This window comes from Nymphaea colorata, chromosome 12, assembly GCF_008831285.2.
Source record: "Nymphaea colorata isolate Beijing-Zhang1983 chromosome 12, ASM883128v2, whole genome shotgun sequence".
NCBI classification, from domain to species: Eukaryota; Viridiplantae; Streptophyta; class Magnoliopsida; order Nymphaeales; family Nymphaeaceae; genus Nymphaea; species Nymphaea colorata.
In genome coordinates this window covers 7,792,481-7,814,930 of record NC_045149.1, presented here as the reverse complement: position 1 = coordinate 7,814,930, position 22,450 = coordinate 7,792,481, and the positions used below count along the sequence as shown (strand labels likewise).

Sequence of the window (22,450 nt, the reverse complement as noted above, 5' to 3'; positions counted from 1 at the left end):
ATTTTGAAAAATGATATCTGGGTCCTAGTCAAAATTTAGAAACTTTAGTTCAACCCTTCTCATAAAATTTTTTTTGGCTCCGGCTCTGCTTTTAACTAGTATATATCTTGGTCAAACAGGGATGAAGTATGGTGTCTTCTTGGCTAAATATATAAGGCAGATTCAGTGATTTTACACATTGACAGCTTGCTTTGCTCATGGCAGCCATTGATGATGGAATCAACCACCTCAGCGTCGCAAAGAAGGGAAAACTGGGTTTTCTACCGCACTCAAGGTTGACGCTCTCAGCAACTGGCTTCTCATAGGAAAATATCTAGAAGGAAGCAAGGTGACATGAACATAAAGCCAAGAACATTAAAAACTAGCCTCCCATTCTTCTACTTAGCTACTTTAAGCAATCTTAGAGAGAGAGATGGCTTGTACCGTTGTACGGCGTGGTTGTTCAACTATATATATGAGAGAGAGAGAGAGAGAGAGAAAAGGCACTCAAGGCGGAAACTTAAATGGAAAATTTTCAAAAAAATGAAGATAAATAACATTTTTAAATGAATACAGGCTAAAAGCATTAATAAATGAACTGCAGCGTGACACAAGGGCCAACTTCCAGTCGGAATGACTGGCGTCTTTGTTTCTAGCTACCTATATTTTTGAAAGACAAAAATATTATAAAATGCCACTCAACTCTTACGCAAATGATATATGACTACTTAAACGATAAGTGATAACAAGGTATTCTCAAAGAGCTGTTTTAGAATGTGGATTCCATTTAGTTGCTAACATAGGAAGGTAGATTTCCACTTTTTAAGATATATAGGTACTTTCATATTTTTATGGGGATTTTCTTTTTTCAAGTTTTACTTCAGCTCATACAACATTGTCCCTTGTTAGGGGCCATAACATATAACCTGCTTCCTTGAGAGATACAAATGAATGAAAAACATTAATGTAGATGAGAATTTACTACTACCGCCTTAACTATAAATGAAAATAACTTGGAGAGAAAAGGGATGAAGGGGAGAAAGAGGCGGAGACTCGATTTATCGGATGATTCATATGAAAATGATTACATTGAGAATGAGCATGAAGACGATGAGAACTGGAGTCATGCTGATGGTGTCGGTGACAAGGATGACGGTTAGCTCCGATTAGATGGCGAAGGAAATTGCTCGAAGAGGCAGAAAAGGAGAGGCAGACTTTCCAATGAGAAGGTCGACGAAGAGGACAAAGAATTTGATTTCATAAAGAGTAATACATGATCGACGATGAGGAGAACTTAGTTAAGTTAGAGAAAGCATTGACCAAGAAAAATGGCAAGTCCGAATCATTGTAAGACGGTTTTAAGTCCGGAATTGCAAATAACAGGAAGAGCTGGAAGATGGTTTTCCGGCGGGTGCAAAACTGGCCGGTAGGAAGAGCACAAGATTGAAGACTAAAAGCTTATAGGGGCGAAGCCAGAAATTTTCTTTGGTACCTTTATTAGTTAGGAGTAGGAAGACTAAAAGTATTGTCTTCCCTTAGTGCCTCTATCAGCTAGTAGAGGGGGAGCTAGAAATTTTTGGTTGAGGAATTTACTAGCCAATAGAATACTAGCTAAAATAAACAACAGGATCAAGCCATTGTTGGAACTGAGTTCTCCCTTTCACTCAACAAGAAATAAATTAGTTGTGACACAAACAGCCGTGTCAAGCGGTATTGCAGAAAGACCTACTTGAACACTGAGGATGATTGTCTACACAATAATGGATCCGAGTCCAATACTGAGGGTCAGCTTGTTGTTTTGATTCTTTTAGGTGCCGTGCATCGTTCTCTTGTGTATTGTTTATTTGGACTGAAAACGATGATATGCATGATACTCAAGTTAAAGAATTCAAGTTAAAGAATGTAAGGCAGGACCAACCAAATTCCTAAGCAGTCATGAAGGCGGTGGCTACTTGCCACCAGTTTTATTTGCTAGAAGAACCTGCCACTTACCTTGACACCTCCGTCAAGTGCATTAGAATTGTTTTAATTGTGAAAAGGACTTTTCCATGAAGGGAAGACAGATCGTAGATGACTGTCATGAAAATATGTGATCAGAAGAAAGGAATCGTACTGGACTTCCTTCCTTTAGCTTTTTATTAATTGTATCCATGTGCCCTATCTCTTGAAAATAAGTGAACTGAACCAATGCCCACTTTTAATCATACCATGAATTCATGACTGATGGTTGCGGTTACTTAGCTAGCTCTCGTACCAACAGCCGCATTCAACTCAATTTTTTAAATATCTACGTCCCTTTTCAAATTCTCAAGACATTAAATTTCTCTTCTATGAAAAGAAGACACCAATATATAAGTTGATGAATAGCAGAGACGGTATTATAGACATTAAAAGCAAGCTTGGAACATTGGTGATGGAGAAAAGAGTGGGGACTTTGACTCTTCTCTTAAGTAGTAGGATTAAATAATTCTCCTGCTCACTAACAATGGGTTGCAAAGTCCATTTTACAACAGGGTGAGAAGAGTACTGCAGAAAAGTGTCGGTAATATGTTATAGAGCTTTGTATAGACAACATATCAATCACCGTTTCGTGGCAAAACATACGAGTATTATTTAAATTTTATCTGTCGGTGGGAGCAAGGACATGACATCTCTTGCATGGGTTTCATTAGGGCTCCAAGTAACTTAAGAGGATGGATTATGCGGCTTACTTGAACCAATCGATTAAGTTTCACTTACAACATCGAATAGATAAAATATCTTTGATAGGATCGTGTGTCAACGCGTTGATCTATTTTCTTAATATGGGTCTGCTTACCAAAACTGAGAGAGTTATCAAAATTGCTCTGCTGTCCACAAAGAATTTTGAGAACATTTTGCACTCAAGGCAGTCCCAAATGCTTTCTTGATGAACAAGATAAGGTCACGTATAATCTTTGGGACAGGTAAGGTTGTAAGTTAACAACTGGATATGCTTTGAAGAGCAATATATTGATCGGAACAATCACATTTAACCACAGTAAGAAAAATATTTAGTTGAATTTCACACGTAAGGACATATTTCGCTACCCTTACACGTAACCCACATGGTAGAATTGTTTAAAATTGTGTTTACCTGACAGAGTAAGGCTCATGGCAAATTACCTGCTAAAAGTAATCCAAACAAGTACAGGTAAATAACCCAGCTCTATGAACCCTGAAGGTGATGGGCACAGGGGAGAGGCAATTGCCTCTCGTCAAGGTGGTGGAAATGAACCACTCACTGAAAAAAAAAAAAGAGTACAAGTTAATAAATTGCATTGGTATGGCAAAGGATGGGAAAGGGATCAGTGACCAAAATATGGTTTGCCTTTTTTTCTTTTTTTCTTTTTTCCAGGTGCTGGGAACTCTTAACTACGGCAGAAGAAAAGAGGAACGGGCTCTGTAGGGATTATAACCGACAGTATCACATTGCCCTTGCAGGGGCAAATTTTACTCCAAAAAGATATCTTTCACAGGTTGCCGAAAGAACCACCTAGTCAAAGCGGGTCTTTGTGATTAGCCTTGCATGACATCAAATTCCTCAGTTCTAACTTTTGTGGAACAATGGCTAAGGTTACCAGGAAAAACATTATTTCTCATATGCAAGAATGCATCATAAATCTACGATTGAATATAAAGGAAATTTTCAGAAAAAAAATTCACAGAAATACATGCTTGAGCCTGTAAACAGAAGAAGATGAAAATACAGTTCACTAATTTGTCTATGCTTAGAAACCTCCCAACTCTCTGAAAATTCTCTTATTAAATGACACAAGAATGTTCCATTACATGAGCAAAGAGACAAAATTGAATAAGGATAGCAGACAAACCGAAGGATGCATCAACTAGTTTCTCTTTGCAAACAAGAAGTGAAGAGAAAAGCAGCGACCGCATTCATGGAGATGATGGAAACATTTGAAAACTGAAAAGTTTGAGCCAGATAAGGACATTATACTATTAAAGTAGCCTAGTAGTTTACTCCAACCTTTCTATGAGAACATCAAGCCTTTCAGAAAAGGAAACAACTAAGCAGTCATTTGAAGCTCTAGCTACGACAATTTGCTTTCTTGATGTTATTAGCTCCTTTGAGAATCGCAATATTGCTTGAAATCACATCTGCATGGCCCCACATGCACCTGTAGAATATCAACTAAATATATTAAGGCCAATGAGTTTTATTTATTAGCAGAAACATGAGTCATTCGCAAACATAGACATTTCGAGTTTCCAAAGCAATCGAAAGCAACAACTATGATGCACAAAGTTGCATGACTCCACATAACTTTGTGCTTCATAGGTTGCCAAAAGAACCATCTAGCCAAGGTGAGTCTCCGTGACTGTGATTAAAAACTTTCAGTGTCAAGTTCTAGTTGAACTCTTATAAAGACAAATGTTGGGGTTGTCATGATCACATTATTTCTCATGTGCAAGGATGTTTCATCAGTCTGTGATGGCCCATGAAGGAAATTTGCAAAACAATTAAATGAAATACATGTCTGGGCCTGTAATTAAATGAAAAACATGTCTGAGACTGGCCATCATGAAATGCTGAGTCTTGTTTATGTTACTTCCTTCGTATTTCCATCACCCTGATGGTGCAGCATGCAACATCCCACCACTCACATGGGGTGTCACTCTAAAATAGAACCTTTACATATCAAATCAAAACAAATTTTCAGGCTCACTGTTCAAACTTCAAGAAATGTTAAACTTACCAACAGATTCAATTTTCAGAAATATTGTTTTTGGTCCGGCCATTTTCTTTCTCCCTATGTGCACATGGTATGCTGTTCTTCAAATTTTAGTGTGGCACAAAGTATACAGAGTTATCTCCTAAAAGCTTCAAAAATTTATGATACTGTTCCTGAACAGGCGAGCAGAAAGACTTGAAAAAATTCCAGAAATGAGGGCGCCTCAACTTTTAAATTATTTTAGTGAATTATTGAAGTTCAACTGAGATAGAAATAGAAGCAAAGAATTTTTTCTCCATAGCTGCCAATTAAATGGAGAAACATTCATAAAATTTGCCAACCTAAAGCAAATGATACATGGTTTCCATGTGGATAATACTCCATAATCAAGACAAAATAGTCGCACATTTTTTTCATTTAGATATCTTCTCCATAGATGGCAATATTTAATTTTACAGACCTTACGAAATGTAAAAGAAACCCTCCTGCTTCTTTGAATTATATCTGAACCAACAATGTCAACCTGCAATCAAGAGGAATGCTATGACTATTTCAGCACGAAGGTAAAATAAATACACTGAGAAAGCAAGATTGACTACGTAGAAATAAGAAGAATGAAACAGTGAAGGTACTGGTGGCATATCATAATGGAGTTTGGACCTAAGGAACATGGTCTATCACCTTTTGGAATGATGAGAAAAAGGCACTACCTTGTGGTGTGGAATGTAGTGATGCCACACATAGCGGCCCTCACCAGACATCAGAAGCATTGACCTAGGAGGGAGGAAAAGTGCCTTTCTGATGCAACAGGGACCATGAGCTGCATCACTTCCTTTCAGACAGCCAACCTCTGTTGAAGTAGCCCATGTACCTTCAGAATATTTCCTGAACTCCATAATGCAGGGACCACCCAATGAAAGGCTAAATATGAAATCATCAAAAGCCGAATGGGTGTCTATGTGAGGAGACAACCCAACACCAGCAGGATATTCATTAACCTGCAGAACAATATTCAAACAATTGAAAAAACAACCAATTACATAAATCACCAAAATGAATGCTAAAAAGCTTGCTAATGCAAAATAGACAAAAAGAGATAAAGCAAGAAAGGAAATAGCTAAGAAATTCACAGGTAATTGACATGACATAGATATGCTTCCGCAAACAAGATATCAATGAATGCTATCCACTATTTCAATCACTTCTCCCTGAAACTAAAAGCATTCGAGGTTCGTGACCAACTACATAAAAATTTGGGAACTGCTAGTTGGTCCTAAAGTCTAAACCTGCAAAACGAAAGGTCTATATCTTATCTAGAGGTTTACAATAAAAGGATGACGCAGAACCAACATATACCACCTGCTTCAGTATAAGCAATTAAACATTGGAATACTACACGGTACTAACAATAGAAAAGAATAATTGAGTTAGTGATTGTCATATATGGGGACAATAAACTAACATGTACAAAAGAAATAACCTCTGCTAAAAAGGTGTTGAGTGGGACATCAATTGGGAGGGAAAAAAAATTATATTGGGAATTGGGATCATCAATTGGGAGAAAAAAGATTTATATAGTTGCGACAAAAAATGAATAAAAAGGCCTTATTTGTAAGACAGCAGTCCCAACTTTTATCGTTCTAATTCATTCTATTGACAAACAAAAAATTCTAAAATCCCTACTTGATTTTTTTGGGTCCAATTTTAGGCTACCTTCCTATCAACCAATTCTACAACTTCATGTCTAAGCCTATAGATCAAGCTTCTCTGTCCATGAGTAAGATGCAGTTGCATATGTGGAAGACTTTTAAACAATGTAAAAATAAGTATTATATGAGTAAGATTAGCAAAATAATATTCCAAGAAAATCACCGGGACCGCCAAATTTTGAAGAGAAAAAATTAGAGGAAAATAAGGCTCCCTGTTGTTGTTTTGGATGAAAAGAGGGTCAAAATAATCTTTTTAAACTAAAAAAGCGAATGGCAAAAAAAGTTTTAAAAACAGTTGACTGCAGTAGCCAAGTGGTTCATATGCTACACATCATAATGTGTGGCAGAACATGTACCACAAACGAACATACCACAAACAAACAAACAGTACATTATTGGAAGAACAGTACACAAAGGCTACTCAACCTGCAATTTCCTACCCCTAGATGTTAGCAAAGTCCTTAACATCTGGTTGTACAGTATAGCAGAAAGATGGTGATCACTTGTAAACCCTAAATTTACAACTAAAATTAAAGTGAACATCCTGCAGCAAGCAGCTGAGCATGGCAAAAAAGCTTCAGCAAGAAAAGGAATGAAAAAACAAACACAACAAATTAAATGTGATTAATAGATAATGTACCGTCAATTGGTCAACAGTTATTTTGTCAACCGCTTTGAGGCAGGAAATCAATGATATCTTATCAAGTACAGGGCAAACAAAAGATGGTAGTTCACCCAAGTACTTTTTGGCATCCACATTCCTTGTCTGCATATAATGGAGAACAAGAATTACATAAATAACAGCTTGGGACTGACTGCACAAACACTTGCAAACTCGCCAGAACGCTCATCCGAACACACAAGCACTTCTGCTCACCCATGTATGAGAGGATTATGACATCAAAATATATGGTATTTCTAAGGATTTTCTCACGTCATGAAATTAATCATAAGTTCATAACAATGTAACTGGCATGATCAACCTGCAAATCAACAGTTATATTGCTCAATTTATAATGCATGTTAGGTTTTTAGAAGTGTCCCAGGTTTCAATAGCCCACATTTCTCATAGAAAATTCAAAGCCTCAAAGGTTGGTTTACAAATAGAAAAACCATGGTTCAAGCGTCTAGATGCGCATTGACCATGATGAACACATATACAGTGTCGCATTTGTCAAAAAGGAAAAAAAAAAGGAATACCTACATTCAGTTGTCGCAATCCAGTTCCAATAGGTACACATATATACAAGAAACTATGATAACTAAAACCTAGGTAGTTATGAATCTTATGATAACTAAAACATAGGTAGGTATGACACTTTTTTATATTAAACCTGAGGCTGTAGATGTGCTCATTATAGTAAGTATGCTAAACATAAAAAAAATAGTTTTTTTTTTCAAGTTTACAAAATTGATTCTTTGAGGATTAAAATTCTAGGCCATGGAATTTGGACCATCATAAAAACCATTTGAAATGTACAATTCATCAATCCAAATGTTTTCAGCACAGTATTATTAATATAAATCACACTCATAGTACAGTTACTTTAAAAGAAAAAAGACCTGAAACAACCTATGTTCCAATTCTCATATTTGGTTGCCATAATCCAGTTACCATATATGCACTTACGTGTATGTGTGTAATCAAAACTGAAAGCAAAACCAGCCTCGAAATGAAAAGGCGCATGCACACACAGATATATTCATATTATACACTTGCATTTATGTGCATGTATTTGTCAAGAATTTTTTATTCAGAGGTATAAAACCTTCATTTTGTGTATATGTTCTCATGTTTGAAGTTCATCTTCCAGTAGAAATAGCCGTTTAAGGATAAAAGTACGGAATCATCAGCAAGAATACTTTATTTAGTAACTACATGCAGCCAACCTAAAATGTTCAGTTAACTTGTGGGTAGCTATTCTTTTATGCTTATTACAACATATTGACATCTACTTACTGTGAAATCCAAAAAACGAAAAATAGTACTTACCTCATAAAGAAACTCATAGCCATAATGCTGAACCCTTCGCTTTGCAAGATTTTTCCACAGTCTGCCATCAACAGCTGCAAGAAGTTCCTGATGGAGATATTAGAAACACATACTGCCCAGATATTCATAGGAGAATCTTGAAAGGAAACCCTGTTCTCAATATCTAAAAATAAAAGAACAGATGACTTCTCAAATCATTACCAAGTTGACTGCCAAACTAGCTCGAGGACAAAGATGCTAATTAAAGATAGCAACTTCTTAGCATAACATGCAATACAACAGATGCAAATAAAACCTTCCTTTTTTTGCTTTTATTAGAAATAACACAATTGATAGAAGGGAAAGAAAGCAGATTGCCATAAAAAAATATCAAATTTTTGGAAGAACCAAAACTCTTTTGAGAAAGTAAGCGATTTTTCTAGTAAACAAGGTTGTGGAAAATATGTAAGATTTTCTTTTACCGACACAGTTACTGTGAGACTTTTATGACAAATCTTCTATTTTTTGAGAAAGGAAAAAAATTAGGTAAAGGTGTTGATGCTGAAAGTCTGAAATTATAGATGTCTATTGTTGATAAATATACCATAGCAATTTGACACGTTGAAAACATTGGGAGTACCTATTACTACTATAGATGTCTTTGGTGAGAAAACAACCAGAATACCTTCTCTTCTTCTTTGCTTACAAACTCAGGCCACAAGTAAATGCCAGGAATTCCCAAATCGGAGGCTACCAATGATACTGGAACCGGCTTCTCTGTTTTGACCTGAAAAAGACCAAAAAAGAAAAAAAAAGAGTTCTGCAATGAACTAAACAAGCCTGGATGAGGCACCACAAAAAAATGCGATATAATAAACCAGTAAGACTCTTTCTACGTGTGATTCCCTAGTTTGTTCAAAACTTGAAGAAGGCATATTTGGGTTCCACATACAGTGGCAGAGCCGGGGGGAGAAGCAGGAGCCATGGGCCCTCCTGAAATTTTAAAAAACACAATTTTACCTATAAAAATTTTCAAAAATTTTCAATTGGCCCCTGTAAAATTTTGGCAAACATGCTAGAACAGTGAAGATTTTTCTTGGCCCCCTCCAGAAGAAAACTTGGCTCCGCTACTGTTCACATATATCTGCATCTTGACAGAGCAGCTCCAATCTGCATCCAGAGATGCCTAATTGATTCGTGTTCTAATAGATTTCTAACATGTGTAGTTCCACAAAGTATCCTTAAAGGCTTAAACACTGTACAGCAGTGAAATGGAAGATAAAAGATCAGGTTGAAGAATCTTGAAAAAGAAACACTTTTCACTCATGTAGCCTCAAACAAAAACAATTTATAACCTAAAAATGCCTCACATAAAAGCAATATAAGTCTGATGCAGAATTTGGGTGGTTCAAATACAGTGGTTACAATACATCGGGACTATAGCACCAGTTTATCAGTTTAAGATTTTTGTTTGTTTGCTCATTTTGCTGCCTTAAAGTTAAGAAATAAAGACAGCGATTTTTTTCTCAGTTCAAGATCCAAAAAGGATTTTGGAGTTCATAGAGAATGTTATCATTGCATACAAAAACAAGGTATAATATCTGAAGTACACGGGACCTTGTACAATCAGTCTCAGGCTTGCACTTGTCTGGCGCAAGAATGCAGGTATTTCTGTTGTCCTCATTAGTTTATATTAGCTCCAAGAAGATGCACCTTGAACGTCGACATAGGTCAAACATAGGGTTCCTCCTGTGATTTAGACGAACCTTTCTACTTATAGATGCGCTCCATTTTCCAGACGGCAGCTTGGTTAGGGCCTGAGGATTTGTGGCGCTTACACGCTTCCGTCTATCATATAGTCCGGTGAACTACCATTCACATAGCCGAAAATACCGTTCCTAACAGCAATCTACCTTATGAGACTCTTACACTATATCTCTCAATTTATTATTCACGGTTTCACTTTGGTCCTAGTCATTTTTTCGTGGTGATAAGCAATATTTTCTCTTCGATCATATAAACAATTTTCTGATACCAAAAGAGCTTTAAGGTTTCCTCTTTTTCTCATTGGCTGTGCAGATTATGAACTTTCTCAAGAAAATCAAAGAAGAATCGAACAAAAGCAAAAAGATACTGATTATCGACATACTTTCTCAAAGAAGCTACAAGAATGGAACAAAAACAAAAGCATTTGAACAATCACATTTTCTAAATAAAACCAGCAAGAATCGAATAAAAACAAAAGCATTCCCATCAGAACGGTTTGCAAATAGCACAGCAGAGATGAAAGAGGAGGCCCCTTCAATCTCTTGATAAGCGTACCTTGAAGGGCGTTTGCGAGGAGTAAGATACGTGCAGAACCCGGTCGTCAAGATGATGACACCGTGCTCCATTCAGTGCGACCATGGCATCTCGAGCGGAGGCGACCTCGGCGAAGGAAACGATGACGCGGGCGCCGCTGTCGTCTGCAGTCCGGACGGCGACGACGTCGCCGAAGCAGCCGAACGCCTGGGCGATCCTGTCGAGAGAGATCCCAACCCTTGGTCCGCAATTAGCAACGAAAAGATGGGGGCTCGCTTCGCCGCCGCCAAGCGCCCTCGGACGGCCGAATCTTGGCGCGCGTCCTTCGTCCATGGCAGGTGAAACAAAGAGCAGCCCCTTCACCGAAGAGAAAAAAAAAAGAAAAAGCTTCCGAATTCTGAACAGAACAACGACGATCAGATCAAAAGCTTCCGAATCCGTCTTTCTCCCGTGAGTTGCTCCCGCAAGGACATCGTCGGCGGCAAGGAGGAAGGAGACGTCGTCGTTACTCTGCCTGCCCAGCAACCGCCGCGGAAGGAAAGCATCCCGCCTTCCCCCATTCCTTAAACTGGCGTTTTGATATCGTAAACTTATCGCGTTGCTTTTGAATTGGACACCTAGGGGCAACGGCTCTGTTCCCATTGAACTAGGTGGATTAGGCGCAGCCAGACACGAAGCCGCCCACCGAAATCCAGCAGAGTGGAGGTTGGCTAAGCTACAGCCATGTGTGGATGGAAGGGAAAGAGAGATTGAACAATCAATTCTTTTTGGTTGATTTATTGAAAAAAATAGAAAAAAAAACAAAAAATTTGTTTGGTTACAAAAGAAAAAGAAAGAAAATGAAGGAAATTGGAAGAATTCTCTAATAATAATGTAAATCCAATTCTACTAAAATTAAAGGATTTAGAAATGAAATGAAAAATGTATATTTTTGACATTGTGTGGTTCGAATATGTTTTTTTTTTGATTCCTGTCATTGCTCGAGACTTAGATAGTAATCTTCCCCATTGAGATCATACCAACTATTGTCGGAGTCTCCATCGCCACAATTAAACAGAGGGTTGCCACTGTTCATTGTGTTCCTTATACACATCTAGAATTGAATGTTAGAGTATTATCGTAAAGTAATATAAATTAAATCATTTATTTTTATGTAGTCCGATGATTTTAGTAATTCTTTTATTTTTATTCAAACAAGCTTTATAATCACTTTTTTTCTTTCATTTGCTTTTATTTTCCTTCATTTTTCATTCCATTTCCCCCCTTTCTTTTTCACCCCTTCTCTTTTCTTATCTTTCCCTCCATCCAAACAAAACATAGCTGTTTGACGATCTCATTTTGAGCCCTCAACAAAAATTTGTTTTAGCAGCAATTCTTTTTGAGAGGATGGCATTAGCATCTTGGTTTAAGCTAGCTGTAGCTGCAAGCTAAAATGGATCATCAAAATGTTACGGCTTATAATATGGAAAAGAAAGGCCTCAACAAACATTAATGATTTCAGATTGGTTTCAACTGGACTTTGTGTTCTACCAAAAATGGGACTCGTGATGGGCAATTTTGACACTCTCATGGTGAGGCTGTGACTTTGTTTGTTTTTCTACATAAATTTTAGTTTGCAATCAAATTGGGCGAAAGAGATTCCCCATATACATTAGGGGCCGTTTGATGCGAGTTGGAAAAAAGTTTTAGAAACTTATTTGAGAAACTTAAAAAATAAAAACAAAATCCAGATTTTCAAAACCCCTTTGTGTTTGCTGGATTTAGATTTATGTTTTAAGAAAATTTTATTTCAGTTTAATATGAATGAAAACGGAAAAAAGGTAAATCATCGAATTAAGGAATGCTTCAAGAAGAATTTAACATGGTAAATTTACTATAGTAAATTTTTTTAAAAATATTTACAAGATAAAATTTCTTCCTCTTTCAATCTAAAGCCTTGTTTGATGCACAAAAAGAATTTAACATGGTAAATTTAACTTTGTTTGATGCACAAAAATAATTTAACGTGGTAAATTTAATCATGTTTGATGCACATGAAGAATTTAACGTGGTAATATAGGCTGATATTTATAGATTCAGTTTTAGATTATCAATTTTAGACTTCATTTGTCCTCTATTCTCAAAAGCTGTTTATGGTTAAGGGTTTTTCCCCGCAATAGAACCATAAGGGTTTTGGGATGTGCGTAGAAGACTAAGCTTAAAGCTTTGAGATGAACCATAAAGCTTTTGAGATGTGCTCTGACTCAGAAGCCTATGCTTGATAAGATCGAGATTAATGGATGCCAAGTTCCCCTGTTCCTATAAACTCTAAACGATCACGAGTTTGGTGGTTCTTGAGCAAAGCTAAAAAACTTAAGAGACCTAAAAGAAAAAATCACATCCGAAGACGAATTTTTTAATACTATCATTCAGGTGTGACTCCAGAATTCAACAACTTGACAAGGAAAAATAAAGCAACGACAACACCAACGAAAAGATTTTTAGAGTGAAAAAGGGCAAAAAAAAATGGTTCACTTGTAGAACGAGATCAATCTTCACTATGCTCCAATCACTTCCTCCAACTTTCACAAGACCAATTCAGACTCAAAGAAAGAACCCACACTTTGAATTTATGCTCCTTCACTGTGAAATGCATCTGATCGTCATCTAGTCGAGAACTCTGCCCGTCTATTACCGACCATTCCCGAAGAACGACAGTGAGAGCAGAAGAATAGCAGAAGTATAAATGTGAGGGTTAGGGGAAAAGAGAGAGGTTAAGGCAGAGGCAGAGGAATACGATGTAAAATGCCGGGGATGGTGGTAAAGGCAGCTCCCATAACAGATTTTTGTCAAAGATGTCGAGGGCGACGGGAAATTCGCAAGAGAGGAGTAAGGGAAGAGAGGTGGTTAGCGTTTCCTCACGGGGCAGAGATTAAGAGAGGAAAAGGAGCGGCAACTGTGGCGGTGTCTATCTCTGCGTCTCTCTTCCCTGCCGGTGAGAAGCCAGAGAAGAACAAGTTAGGACAAGAGAGAAAGGGAAGGCATCAACAAGAGCAAGGGAGAAACGAACCGGCGGAGGAGTAGAGCAGAGCAGAGCAGCGACGGTGAGAACGGCGACGCCTCTGGTGCGACGGTGGGGTGAAATGAAGATTCGAAAGGAAAATGTCGAGCGGGTGAAATCCGCTCCCACAGGTAAAATTTCACCCCGTTTGCGTTTGCAGTTGATTACAATCAAACGGGTCCAACGGTTCCTTTTTTTTTTATCCTAACATTGTTTTCTATCTTTTGAGGTGAAAAGAATTTTGAAAACCAACTCACACTTTTACTTTTTCATCCAGGTTTGATGAGGGCAACTGGGCAAGAAAATTTTTTAAAAATTAATATCCTTAATATCCTCCCCATGAAAGGGCCCTAAAGCCACGGGGAAGCTTTGCTAAAAATATCTTCGTAAAAATATCTTGCTGTGGTAAGCCCACAGGCTTCTCCTCTTGCAAGAAAGAAACCCTTCTTCCCCTCCCTGAAGACTCTGAGATACCAGAGCGTTGACACAGCAAGAAATGGATTTATCTGATCTAATCCTAAATAAAATGGTTAAGGTCATCCCCATCCTGGGAGCCTTTCTCTTGGGCTACAACACCTACCTCCAGATCCTCCTGAACAAGGACTCTCTCCTCTCTGCTTTCTCCCTCGCCGTCTTTCTGATCTTCCTCGTGTCCGTCGGTTCAATCACCTACGGTCACTCCCTCGGCCGCCAGGGATCGGAGAAGGAGAAGGCTACGGCGGCTGTGGTCGTTATCTGCCTATTTTCCTTTATCGGTGCCGCCTTTCTGATACGGGCGTGGACTGTGCTGCCACCGGAGCGAACCTGGCTTGTTCCTGCTTCCTGCACGATCCCGATCTCTGGCCTGATGGGGTTTCTCTTCTTACGCCGCAAGCTAGCTAAGGCGTGATTCGAGAAGCAGCCACTGGGGGCAGTGGAAAGTTCCAAACATAGGAGATCATGTTCGTGCTAGTTTAGATATGTGAAAAAATCATGCTGGAACCCTTTTGTTTCGGTTTCTCTTGTTTACCTTGTGGTTGTGTGGACGTGAATGTGTTGGGTCATGGTTGTGAGTGTTTTGTGCTTAAGACATACATGTTATGTGAAGAACCCTGTCAGCAGTGGAGCAGTGTATATCTGTGTTTTGAGTATATCTGTGGACTTCCATGATCTGCTCTGCTAGGGTTTCGTTGTTTCTCCCTTTTGCATGGTGTGTGCAGGGTTTTCCTCTCCCCTCTTGCCCTTCAGGGTTGAGGGGGTTGCAGATAGCGGAATCGGAGGGGAGGGATCCATTGCTCACCTGATGGATTTCGACAATCGCTAAGAATTTCCGCCTCTTGGGCCTTCGTTTGTTCATCAGCAAAGAAGGGCACGTTCCTTCTGCTCAAATGGGGTGCGATTTCTCAGGCTCGTCCGGCATGGCTGAGATGAGGAGGTCTTGGGCATCACCCATCCGGCCGGAAATGCGGGAGGGAAGCGAGAACTGCCGCCGCTGGAGCTTCTTGAAGTCGGAAGGCAAGGCAACTCTCGGAATCCAGTAGGAGCCATACGACAAAACGGTGGATTGCCGTCTCAGTGGGTGGCAGTCGGTTGCTCAATGGGATCGGCAAAGGCGCGAAGGCAAGTACTACCAGGTATTTCTTGAACTTCAAGGGCTGGGAGGGTGGTGTGATGTTGAAAGATGATTTAGGCCTCCTTGTGGTTTTGAGCATTATATAATTCCTCTGTTCAAGAACTCTACTCACACCAAAACCCCCCGAACGTCTAGCGAATGTCAAGCGAAGGTCTAAGGAACAAGCAAGGAAGGAGCAAGGTAAGACGACCGACAGAGCGAAGCTTTTTCTGAATCTTGTTATTAAGCTGACTTGCTTGCTTGCGTGAGTAGTGTAATTTCCAATGGTTTGAACCTGATTGTGCGGTCAACCCCCAGCTTGGCTGATCCTTTTTTTTTTCATTGAAAATGATGGCCACAGAAAAATTTAGAAATTGTTTATCCTTATCCTGATCCCAAATCTAAAGTAGATTTAGCAAAGAATACCATGGGACCCGAAAGGGTTTGACTTTTTTCCAGGATTTTTTGTTTTGTTGGGAGCATCTCTCTCTCTCTCTGGAGACATCATTTTCCAATGGGTGGTGATGCTGTCGCAATTGCATACGGCTGTGGCTGTGCAATTGCATAACCACAACTAGATACGGGCGTCAGGCCAAGCTTGGCCCATGTTCGCTACCTACAAGCTGCAAATAATTGGGCCCAGTAGGCTTGAATAGTTAATGTGCTGGGCTTGGCGGCCCTCACATATGCATTATGTAAATGCATGCTTCCTCAACTGAACTTTTTATTTGTTGCTCAATTCATCTCTCTTGCTCTCACCGGTCGTTGATGCAGATCGCTCCCACCAAAGGCCCCACTGCTTTTGCATTCACTGGCATCACATCCATCTGTCGGGGATTCTGCTGACGCAGTCAGCCAGGGATGCACGTCATTGAAGCCATTAGCAAGGTCATGGTGGTCAGTGTGGATGTCTAAATCCTGGCTGTCACTTGGGAAGTCTTCAACATTGTCTCATCGTAGTCTATACTTTTACCTAATGCTCGGGCTGGCACGATACCCAAAACCTGGGCTCGGTCCGATTAAATTTAAAAAATATTTAATATAAAATAATATATAAATATAATTAATTATAATAAAATATTATAATTATATATAAAAATCAATAAAATATATATTAAAAAAATTTTATCGGGCCGAACTAGGCTTAATCGGCCCACTTGGCCAGCCCGATAACTGATGGCCTGGTGCCTTTTTTTTTTGGGCCCGAGCCTGGTTGGGCATCGGGTACCCGACTCGATGCACAGCATTACTTTTACCTACCTAAGTCTCTCACTTCAACTTCCTCATGTTTCCTCTTTGGTGTGGAATGAGATTTTCAACAAGATGCAAATGGCAAACCAAACTGTCTCTTTGGAAAGGGCACTCCTTCTATGGCTGGCAGTGGCTGTGGACTTTGATTAAGCGTGTTCTCAGGTGAGTCAGTTCTATTCCACACTACTTGATGTTTGTTCGCTTTATGCCACCTCACATTGTCAAGCAGATGGAGGCCCTGATGCTTAACTTCCTTTGGCAAGATGACCTTGAGCACCCTATGAAACATCTTGTGCACTGGTCTGATGTAATTTAGCCCTTCACATATGGTGGTGGCCTTGCATCCTGTCCCTTAAGATTCTCTCTTGGTGAATGGCGGCATGCCTTATCCACTCTCATTCTGATTGGGCTTCATTTTTGCACAAGGTTGCATGTCTAACCTTTGGCATTTTTGGACCATTGCCTTCTGCCTCTTCAAAGATCACAACAATGACTCTTCTCATGGTGATCCTTGGTTTGAGTGGGTCTTAACCTTTTTCAGGTCATTTTCCCTGTTCAATGTCTCATTCCATTCCCTCTACCCCCACAGGTGTTCTTTGTTTCCTCAAGGTTGTTCTCTGGGGTCATGGTCCACCCCTTTACACTGTTTTGTTGGCTCGACTTGTCCTTCATAGAAAGGTCTAGATCCATAACACTTTTCAATGGCGCAACTTCGATATTTAGCTTTGCCTTTGTAATGTGGAGATTGTTGAGCACCTCTTCTGGACATGCCCTCTTATGCAACATCTTTATCATTCTTTGTGGTACTCCTTGGTGGTTGAAGTTCGGTCCTCCTCACTCCTATGCGACATTATCCTTGCTGGGCTGGGCTTGCTGTTGATTTTTTAAAGAGGTCCACTTGCTTTGGTGTATCTGGCTTTTTACAACTTGGTGGATGCGTGGTATGGTCCTAATGATGCATTTTTCCATGGTCTTGCGGTCTCTTTTGTTAAGAGTCTTCACCTACCTGAGTGTCCCCTTTCTTTGTACCTCATGTCTCTTTTGTAACCCTACACTCTCTTCCTAGCTTCGTTTTCCTTATTTCATACCTTGTCCTTAACTTCTTGTTAGGAGGCAACATTTGTTTGCAATGTCAATAGATGTGTTTCTGCTCTCCCTTTATTTTTATTGCTCTCTTTCTCCGTCTCCATCTCCCTTCCAACTCTGCTGATCATAGCTTGGTGACTGCAACTGTTGTTGCTCTGGGTCTCCGAGGACCCTCTTAACCTAACTCCTTGTGCAATGGTTGCATGCAAGTAATTTCTTTCTCTCACTCGTGCTCACTCTCTTTGTCCCTAGGCTTGGCTTGTTTGGAAATTGGGGCTTTTGGAACCAGCCTCCCAGACTCCATGTACTGCTCCTAGATGATTTTTTTCTCTTGTTCTCTTTTTCAGTTTCTCTGCATCTTGTTCACTATCCATGTGACTCTCTGTCTCTCTCTCTCTCTCTCTCACATGGTGAAACCCCCAGTGCCAAGCTTCTATGGTGGCCACTAGGCAACAAAGGTTTCTTTTCCTATGGCAATTATTGGACGTTAAGTGTTTATCTCCCCCCCCCTTCTCTCTCTCTCTCCCTCTCTCTCGGTTTCTCTCATTCTTCTCTCTCTCTTCCCCTTTTTTTTCTCTCGAAACAAATCTGAGCCCATGACTTTCATATTTGGACGAGGGCACTTGCTTGTAAAGTCGCTCTCTTTGTATTGTATTATTTTCCTTTTCAGTTTTAATACCACAAAAGGGACTACATGAAATGTAAAATCCCATGCCGAAACCTTAATTTCCTTATGCAATTCCTCCCAACAAAGTTTGGTTCGTTGGAGTCAGAAGAATTGCGGTCAATGATGAGTCAAGTTTCTTTGAAATTTAGAAGATTTGAGGTGGGAAATTTACTATCTTCTCTTTACTTTTTGATCATTTATCTTGAAACAAATATGAACCGTTCATGACTTTCATATTTGGACGAAAGCACTTGCTTGTGAAGTCTCTCTCAATAGTGAAGTCTCTCTCATTGTATTGTATTATTTTCCTTTTCAGTTTTAATTCCACAAAAGGGACTACATGAAAAGTAAAATCCCATGCCAAAACTTTGATTTCCTTCTGCAATTCCTCCCAACAAAGTTTGGTTCCATGGGGTTCAGAAGAATTCAGGTGAATGAAAAGTCTAGTTTCTTTGAAGTATAGAAGATTTGAGGTGAGAAATTTACTATCTTCTTTACTTTTTTGATCGTTTGTTAGCAAATGAGCTTTGATTCTATGAATTGTTTTATTTGTAGGAAGAAAAGTAAGGCCAAATTTTTGCTTCTGACGACTATGGGTGTAAGATTTTTGCATAGGTGGTTTTCTTTTATTATCTTCATTTTGATGAGAGTTGGAGGATAGTAATTGAGAATCCAGGTTGGTAATTGGAAAACTGGGCCAGGCACGTACAAAACAGAGGGCTCGACCTAGTGTCCACTAAATCCTAGGCCTAGCCCCACTTGGCTATTAACGGGCTGGGTAATGGGTCTGGCAGTAACTCAATTGGGCCTACCAGACCTTCACGGTGATGGCTTGGCCTGATGCCGACCCCTAATCACAATAAGGGGACAATTGGGTCCAATTAAAGTAAGAAATTTTAGTAAGGAAAAACAACAGATTTCTTTTTGGTCTCTTTTCTTTTTGAGGAAATAAAGGGACTGACAATGGCTTTGCGAGGTGAAATTAACAACACAAAGGAGAAACAGAGAGCTGTCAACTCTCCGGAGTAGTTTAAAATCGGAAGTTAGGGTTTGTATTCCTTGGTGTGTGAAATTTGGTTCTGTCCTTTCTTCATTTCGTGATCTTTACGCTGAAACATGTTTAGTCCATGGTACTTAATTCAAAAATTTTTACAATGATTATGTGGTCTTTTGTTGCTATTGTTTTTTTTTTCCTTCCAGAATTGATGGCTATCACTATTTTTTTCTCTTGTTCTTCCATTTTTTTGTTGAAAAAGGTTTGAGGGAAGAGAAAATCAAATTGCATTAGCCCTAACATTTGTTTGTTGTCATCTACATCTTCTTAACTCTTACTGAGTCTCTAGAGTCTAGACATTTCTTTCCCATTGTGAGATGTAGCCTTTCCATCAATGGAAACCAAACTTCTAAACTGCAATCACCATTCTTCCATTCTTGTTGGGAATCATCTACCTTAATACTATCTTCATTATTAGACAAGTTTGTATTCTCTATTATGAATCTAATTCTCGTTATTATAACATAAAATATTTTCCTTATTTTATCAATATGACATCCTTTTTACTCCGTGTAGCTTTGTAGTTGGTCCCATTAGGAGTGTAAATTATTTGTATTGCTTAGCAGCCCAATCCCAATCCGTTTCTGATGGGCAATGACTCTTCAGTTATTTGTCAGATTCCTACCATAGGCTTTATCCTTGTGATATGTTGATCCACATATGGAACAAAATGAAAAGAATCAGCAATCTTTCGATCAAAGGATTTTTGGCTTTCGTGCACAATAGAAACTGAATATACATGAGGATAGCCACCTTGGCTATTCCATATAGATACATGCCTATTTAAAATACAGGCGGTGAAAATTTCCACAATAACTATACTGTACCCCAATGTGGTGCTAGCAGACTAAAGTAGTTTTCCCCAAGTTTCTGATCTGACAGAGAATGCTTAAAGTTTCGTCAAGTTTCAATTCAATATTTGGCCTCCATTTTTTCATGAACAAGATGTGGTTAGCAAGCTTCTGAACACATCGTGGAATACATTGATGAAACTTTGTTAGCTAAGGAAATGAATGAGGAGAACATCTACTCTACCCGCTGAAAATGGAACTTGTGGAAGATGAACTTAAAATCCATTCAAGTTAATCTTCTCATGCAAATGATGCGACATCCACCTTTTAATTTTATCAATTTCCCAATAGCTTGATTCTTTAATCAATAGCTTCGTAATGCCATCAAGTTCCTTGTCATAAGCTCGTCATCTACATCTTCAAACTTCTCTTGGCACCCACCTACCACCTCAGATTCGGAGAAATGTTAAGAAGGGGGAAAGTATCGCAAGGAGAATCAGCATGGGGCGGCTCCAAGAGAGGAGAACCCCCAGTTGAAGAAGACATTAACTTTTTGCTCTCTCTCTCTATCCCTCTCTCAGCTCGTCCCTTTGTTCATCTCTGGCTGGCTTTTCAACCTCTTGGTAGCTGCATCATTTTTGCCCTTCCTTGCTGCTTCCAAGTCATGGCTCTTTATTTGGTGTTATTGGCTCATCAACTGCTGGTGGTGGATCTGGCAAGAGCAAAATGATCAGGTTTTAAAGACTGATCCTTCCACCTTAACATATATCCACTGGCAGAACCAGAAATTTTGGCTAAAGGGGCACCGATTCAATAATTTCAATCCTTTTAGGGGCATTTATACATAAAACAATCAAATATTTCCAAAAAACAATATAAAAATAAACATATTTTGTGAAGCTGCCCACATCAGTGCCCATGTGGCTCTGCCACTGCATATATCTGTTATGTCCACATGGCCTCCCTTCATCAGCTGCTACTTGAGTTCTCTAGTTCTCCCTCCCCTTTTCACTGCATATATCTGGTGTCTCCATCTCTACGCTTTCATCTTATTTGTCTTTCATTTTGACCCCGTTTATTTATTTTTCACGATGATTGGCTTGTGCTCCTTAAGATTGGGTGTCCTTGTTATTTTAAGTTCGTGACTATGTAATTTGTGCGTATCATGCAATTTGAAACCCCGTTCATTTATTTTTCACGATGGTTGGCTTGTGCTACTTAAGATCGGGTGCCCTTGTTATTTAAGTCCCTGACTATATAATTTGTGCTTACGCAATTTGAAACTCCGTTTATTTATTTTTCACGATGATTGGCTTGTGCTACTTATATCGGGTGCCCTTGTTATTCAAGTCTGTGACTTATCATGCAATTTGAAACCCCATTTATTTTTTTTTCACAATGATTGGCTTGTGCTCCTTATGATCGGGTGCCCTTGTTATGCAAGTCCGTGGCTATATAATTTGTGCTTATCATGCAATTTGGAACCCCGTTTATTTATTTTTTCACGATGATTGGCTTGTGCTCCTTATATAACTTGTGCTTGTCATGTAATTTGACATCAAGTTATCGAGTTCTTTCTCTTGCTTGGTGTTTTCTCAAAACTTCGGTGCCTCCGACCAGGTTGGGGAACCTCTTATGCCAACCATGAGAAAGTGTTGTCCTTAGCCCAAGATATGTGCTCCAACCCGTCTTTAGTTGTGTGGGTATGTTGATTGTTTGGTCGACCGTTCCTGCCTTTTTGCTGCACGTTGCGATTGTATCTGCCTGTGCATTGGACTTCAGTATCCATGGATTCTGGTTAGTTCAAGACCCTCGATATTGGCTAGCCATGTCACTAGAGAGCCACCCAAGCCCTTTGTGCTGCAATTGCTGGTTAGAATTGGCCAAGTTTCGCCGCCACTTGAGACTTGGCCCTTGCATGGCTGAGTGCTTGTTGCTGGCAGCCATCTGTCGTGCAAGCTTGGCCCTTGGCCAGCCCCCCGAAGCAACATCGACTGACCAGGTCGTCAGCCATGGGCCTGCACATGGTCGCATGTATTTTTTGAACAAGTCGAACACGGCAAACTAAAATGGCTAGATGCATGCGCTCAAAAAATAAATATGGGGCGTACTTGACGTGCCTCGCAACAATGCTGGTTTGTGTGAAAATAACGAATTCCCGGCACTTTAAAAGAGCCGCAAAAATTCCGACATATGACTCTGCGTGCATACTGTTTAAATTCTAATGTAGAAGTGATGACTGCTTAAATCCTAATGTAGAACATAATTTAACTTACGAAAGGGGTTTTACGTTCTCC

General features: G+C 39.4%; 1 protein-coding gene and 1 long non-coding RNA gene across 3 annotated transcripts; one reads left to right on the top strand and one right to left on the bottom strand.

Annotated features, from left to right (window-relative positions):
- Positions 1 to 3,728: 3,728 nt before the first annotated feature.
- Positions 3,729 to 15,554, bottom strand: LOC116266349 (alkylated DNA repair protein ALKBH8 homolog). Of its 2 annotated transcripts, none has more exons than XM_031647522.2 (8): positions 14,993 to 15,554; positions 10,695 to 11,388; positions 9,058 to 9,159; positions 8,394 to 8,480; positions 7,041 to 7,166; positions 5,402 to 5,689; positions 5,152 to 5,214; positions 3,729 to 4,136 (listed from the first exon to the last, which is right to left on the bottom strand). In XM_031647522.2, the coding sequence occupies exons 2-8, from the start codon at positions 11,313 to 11,315 to the stop codon at positions 4,077 to 4,079; spliced, it is 1,347 nt and encodes a 448-aa protein (XP_031503382.1). In that variant the 5' UTR covers positions 11,316 to 11,388; positions 14,993 to 15,554; the 3' UTR covers positions 3,729 to 4,076. The 2 variants fall into 2 exon arrangements, with proteins under 2 accessions (XP_031503382.1, XP_031503381.1); XM_031647521.2 differs by having other exon boundaries at positions 10,695 to 13,641; positions 14,993 to 15,553.
- Positions 15,555 to 18,642: 3,088 nt separating this feature from the next.
- LOC126410652 (uncharacterized) lies at positions 18,643 to 19,469 on the top strand. The gene is made up of 2 exons (XR_007575109.1): positions 18,643 to 18,781; positions 18,864 to 19,469. It is a non-coding gene; the product is annotated as an uncharacterized LOC126410652 (long non-coding RNA).
- Positions 19,470 to 22,450: the final 2,981 nt, after the last annotated feature.

Bases quoted from the DNA above. Each gene is read 5' to 3' on its own strand.
- LOC116266349 (XM_031647522.2), bottom strand. From the start codon at position 11,315: ATGGGAACAGAGCCGTTGCCCCTAGGTGTCCAATTCAAAAGCAACGCG. The intron at 8,481-9,057 runs GTATTCTGGTTG...TATCTCCATCAG, and splicing joins TAAGCAAAGAAGAAGAGAAG to GAACTTCTTGCAGCTGTTGA. The intron at 7,167-8,393 runs GTAAGTACTATT...CATTATATGCAG, and splicing joins GCTATGAGTTTCTTTATGAG to ACAAGGAATGTGGATGCCAA.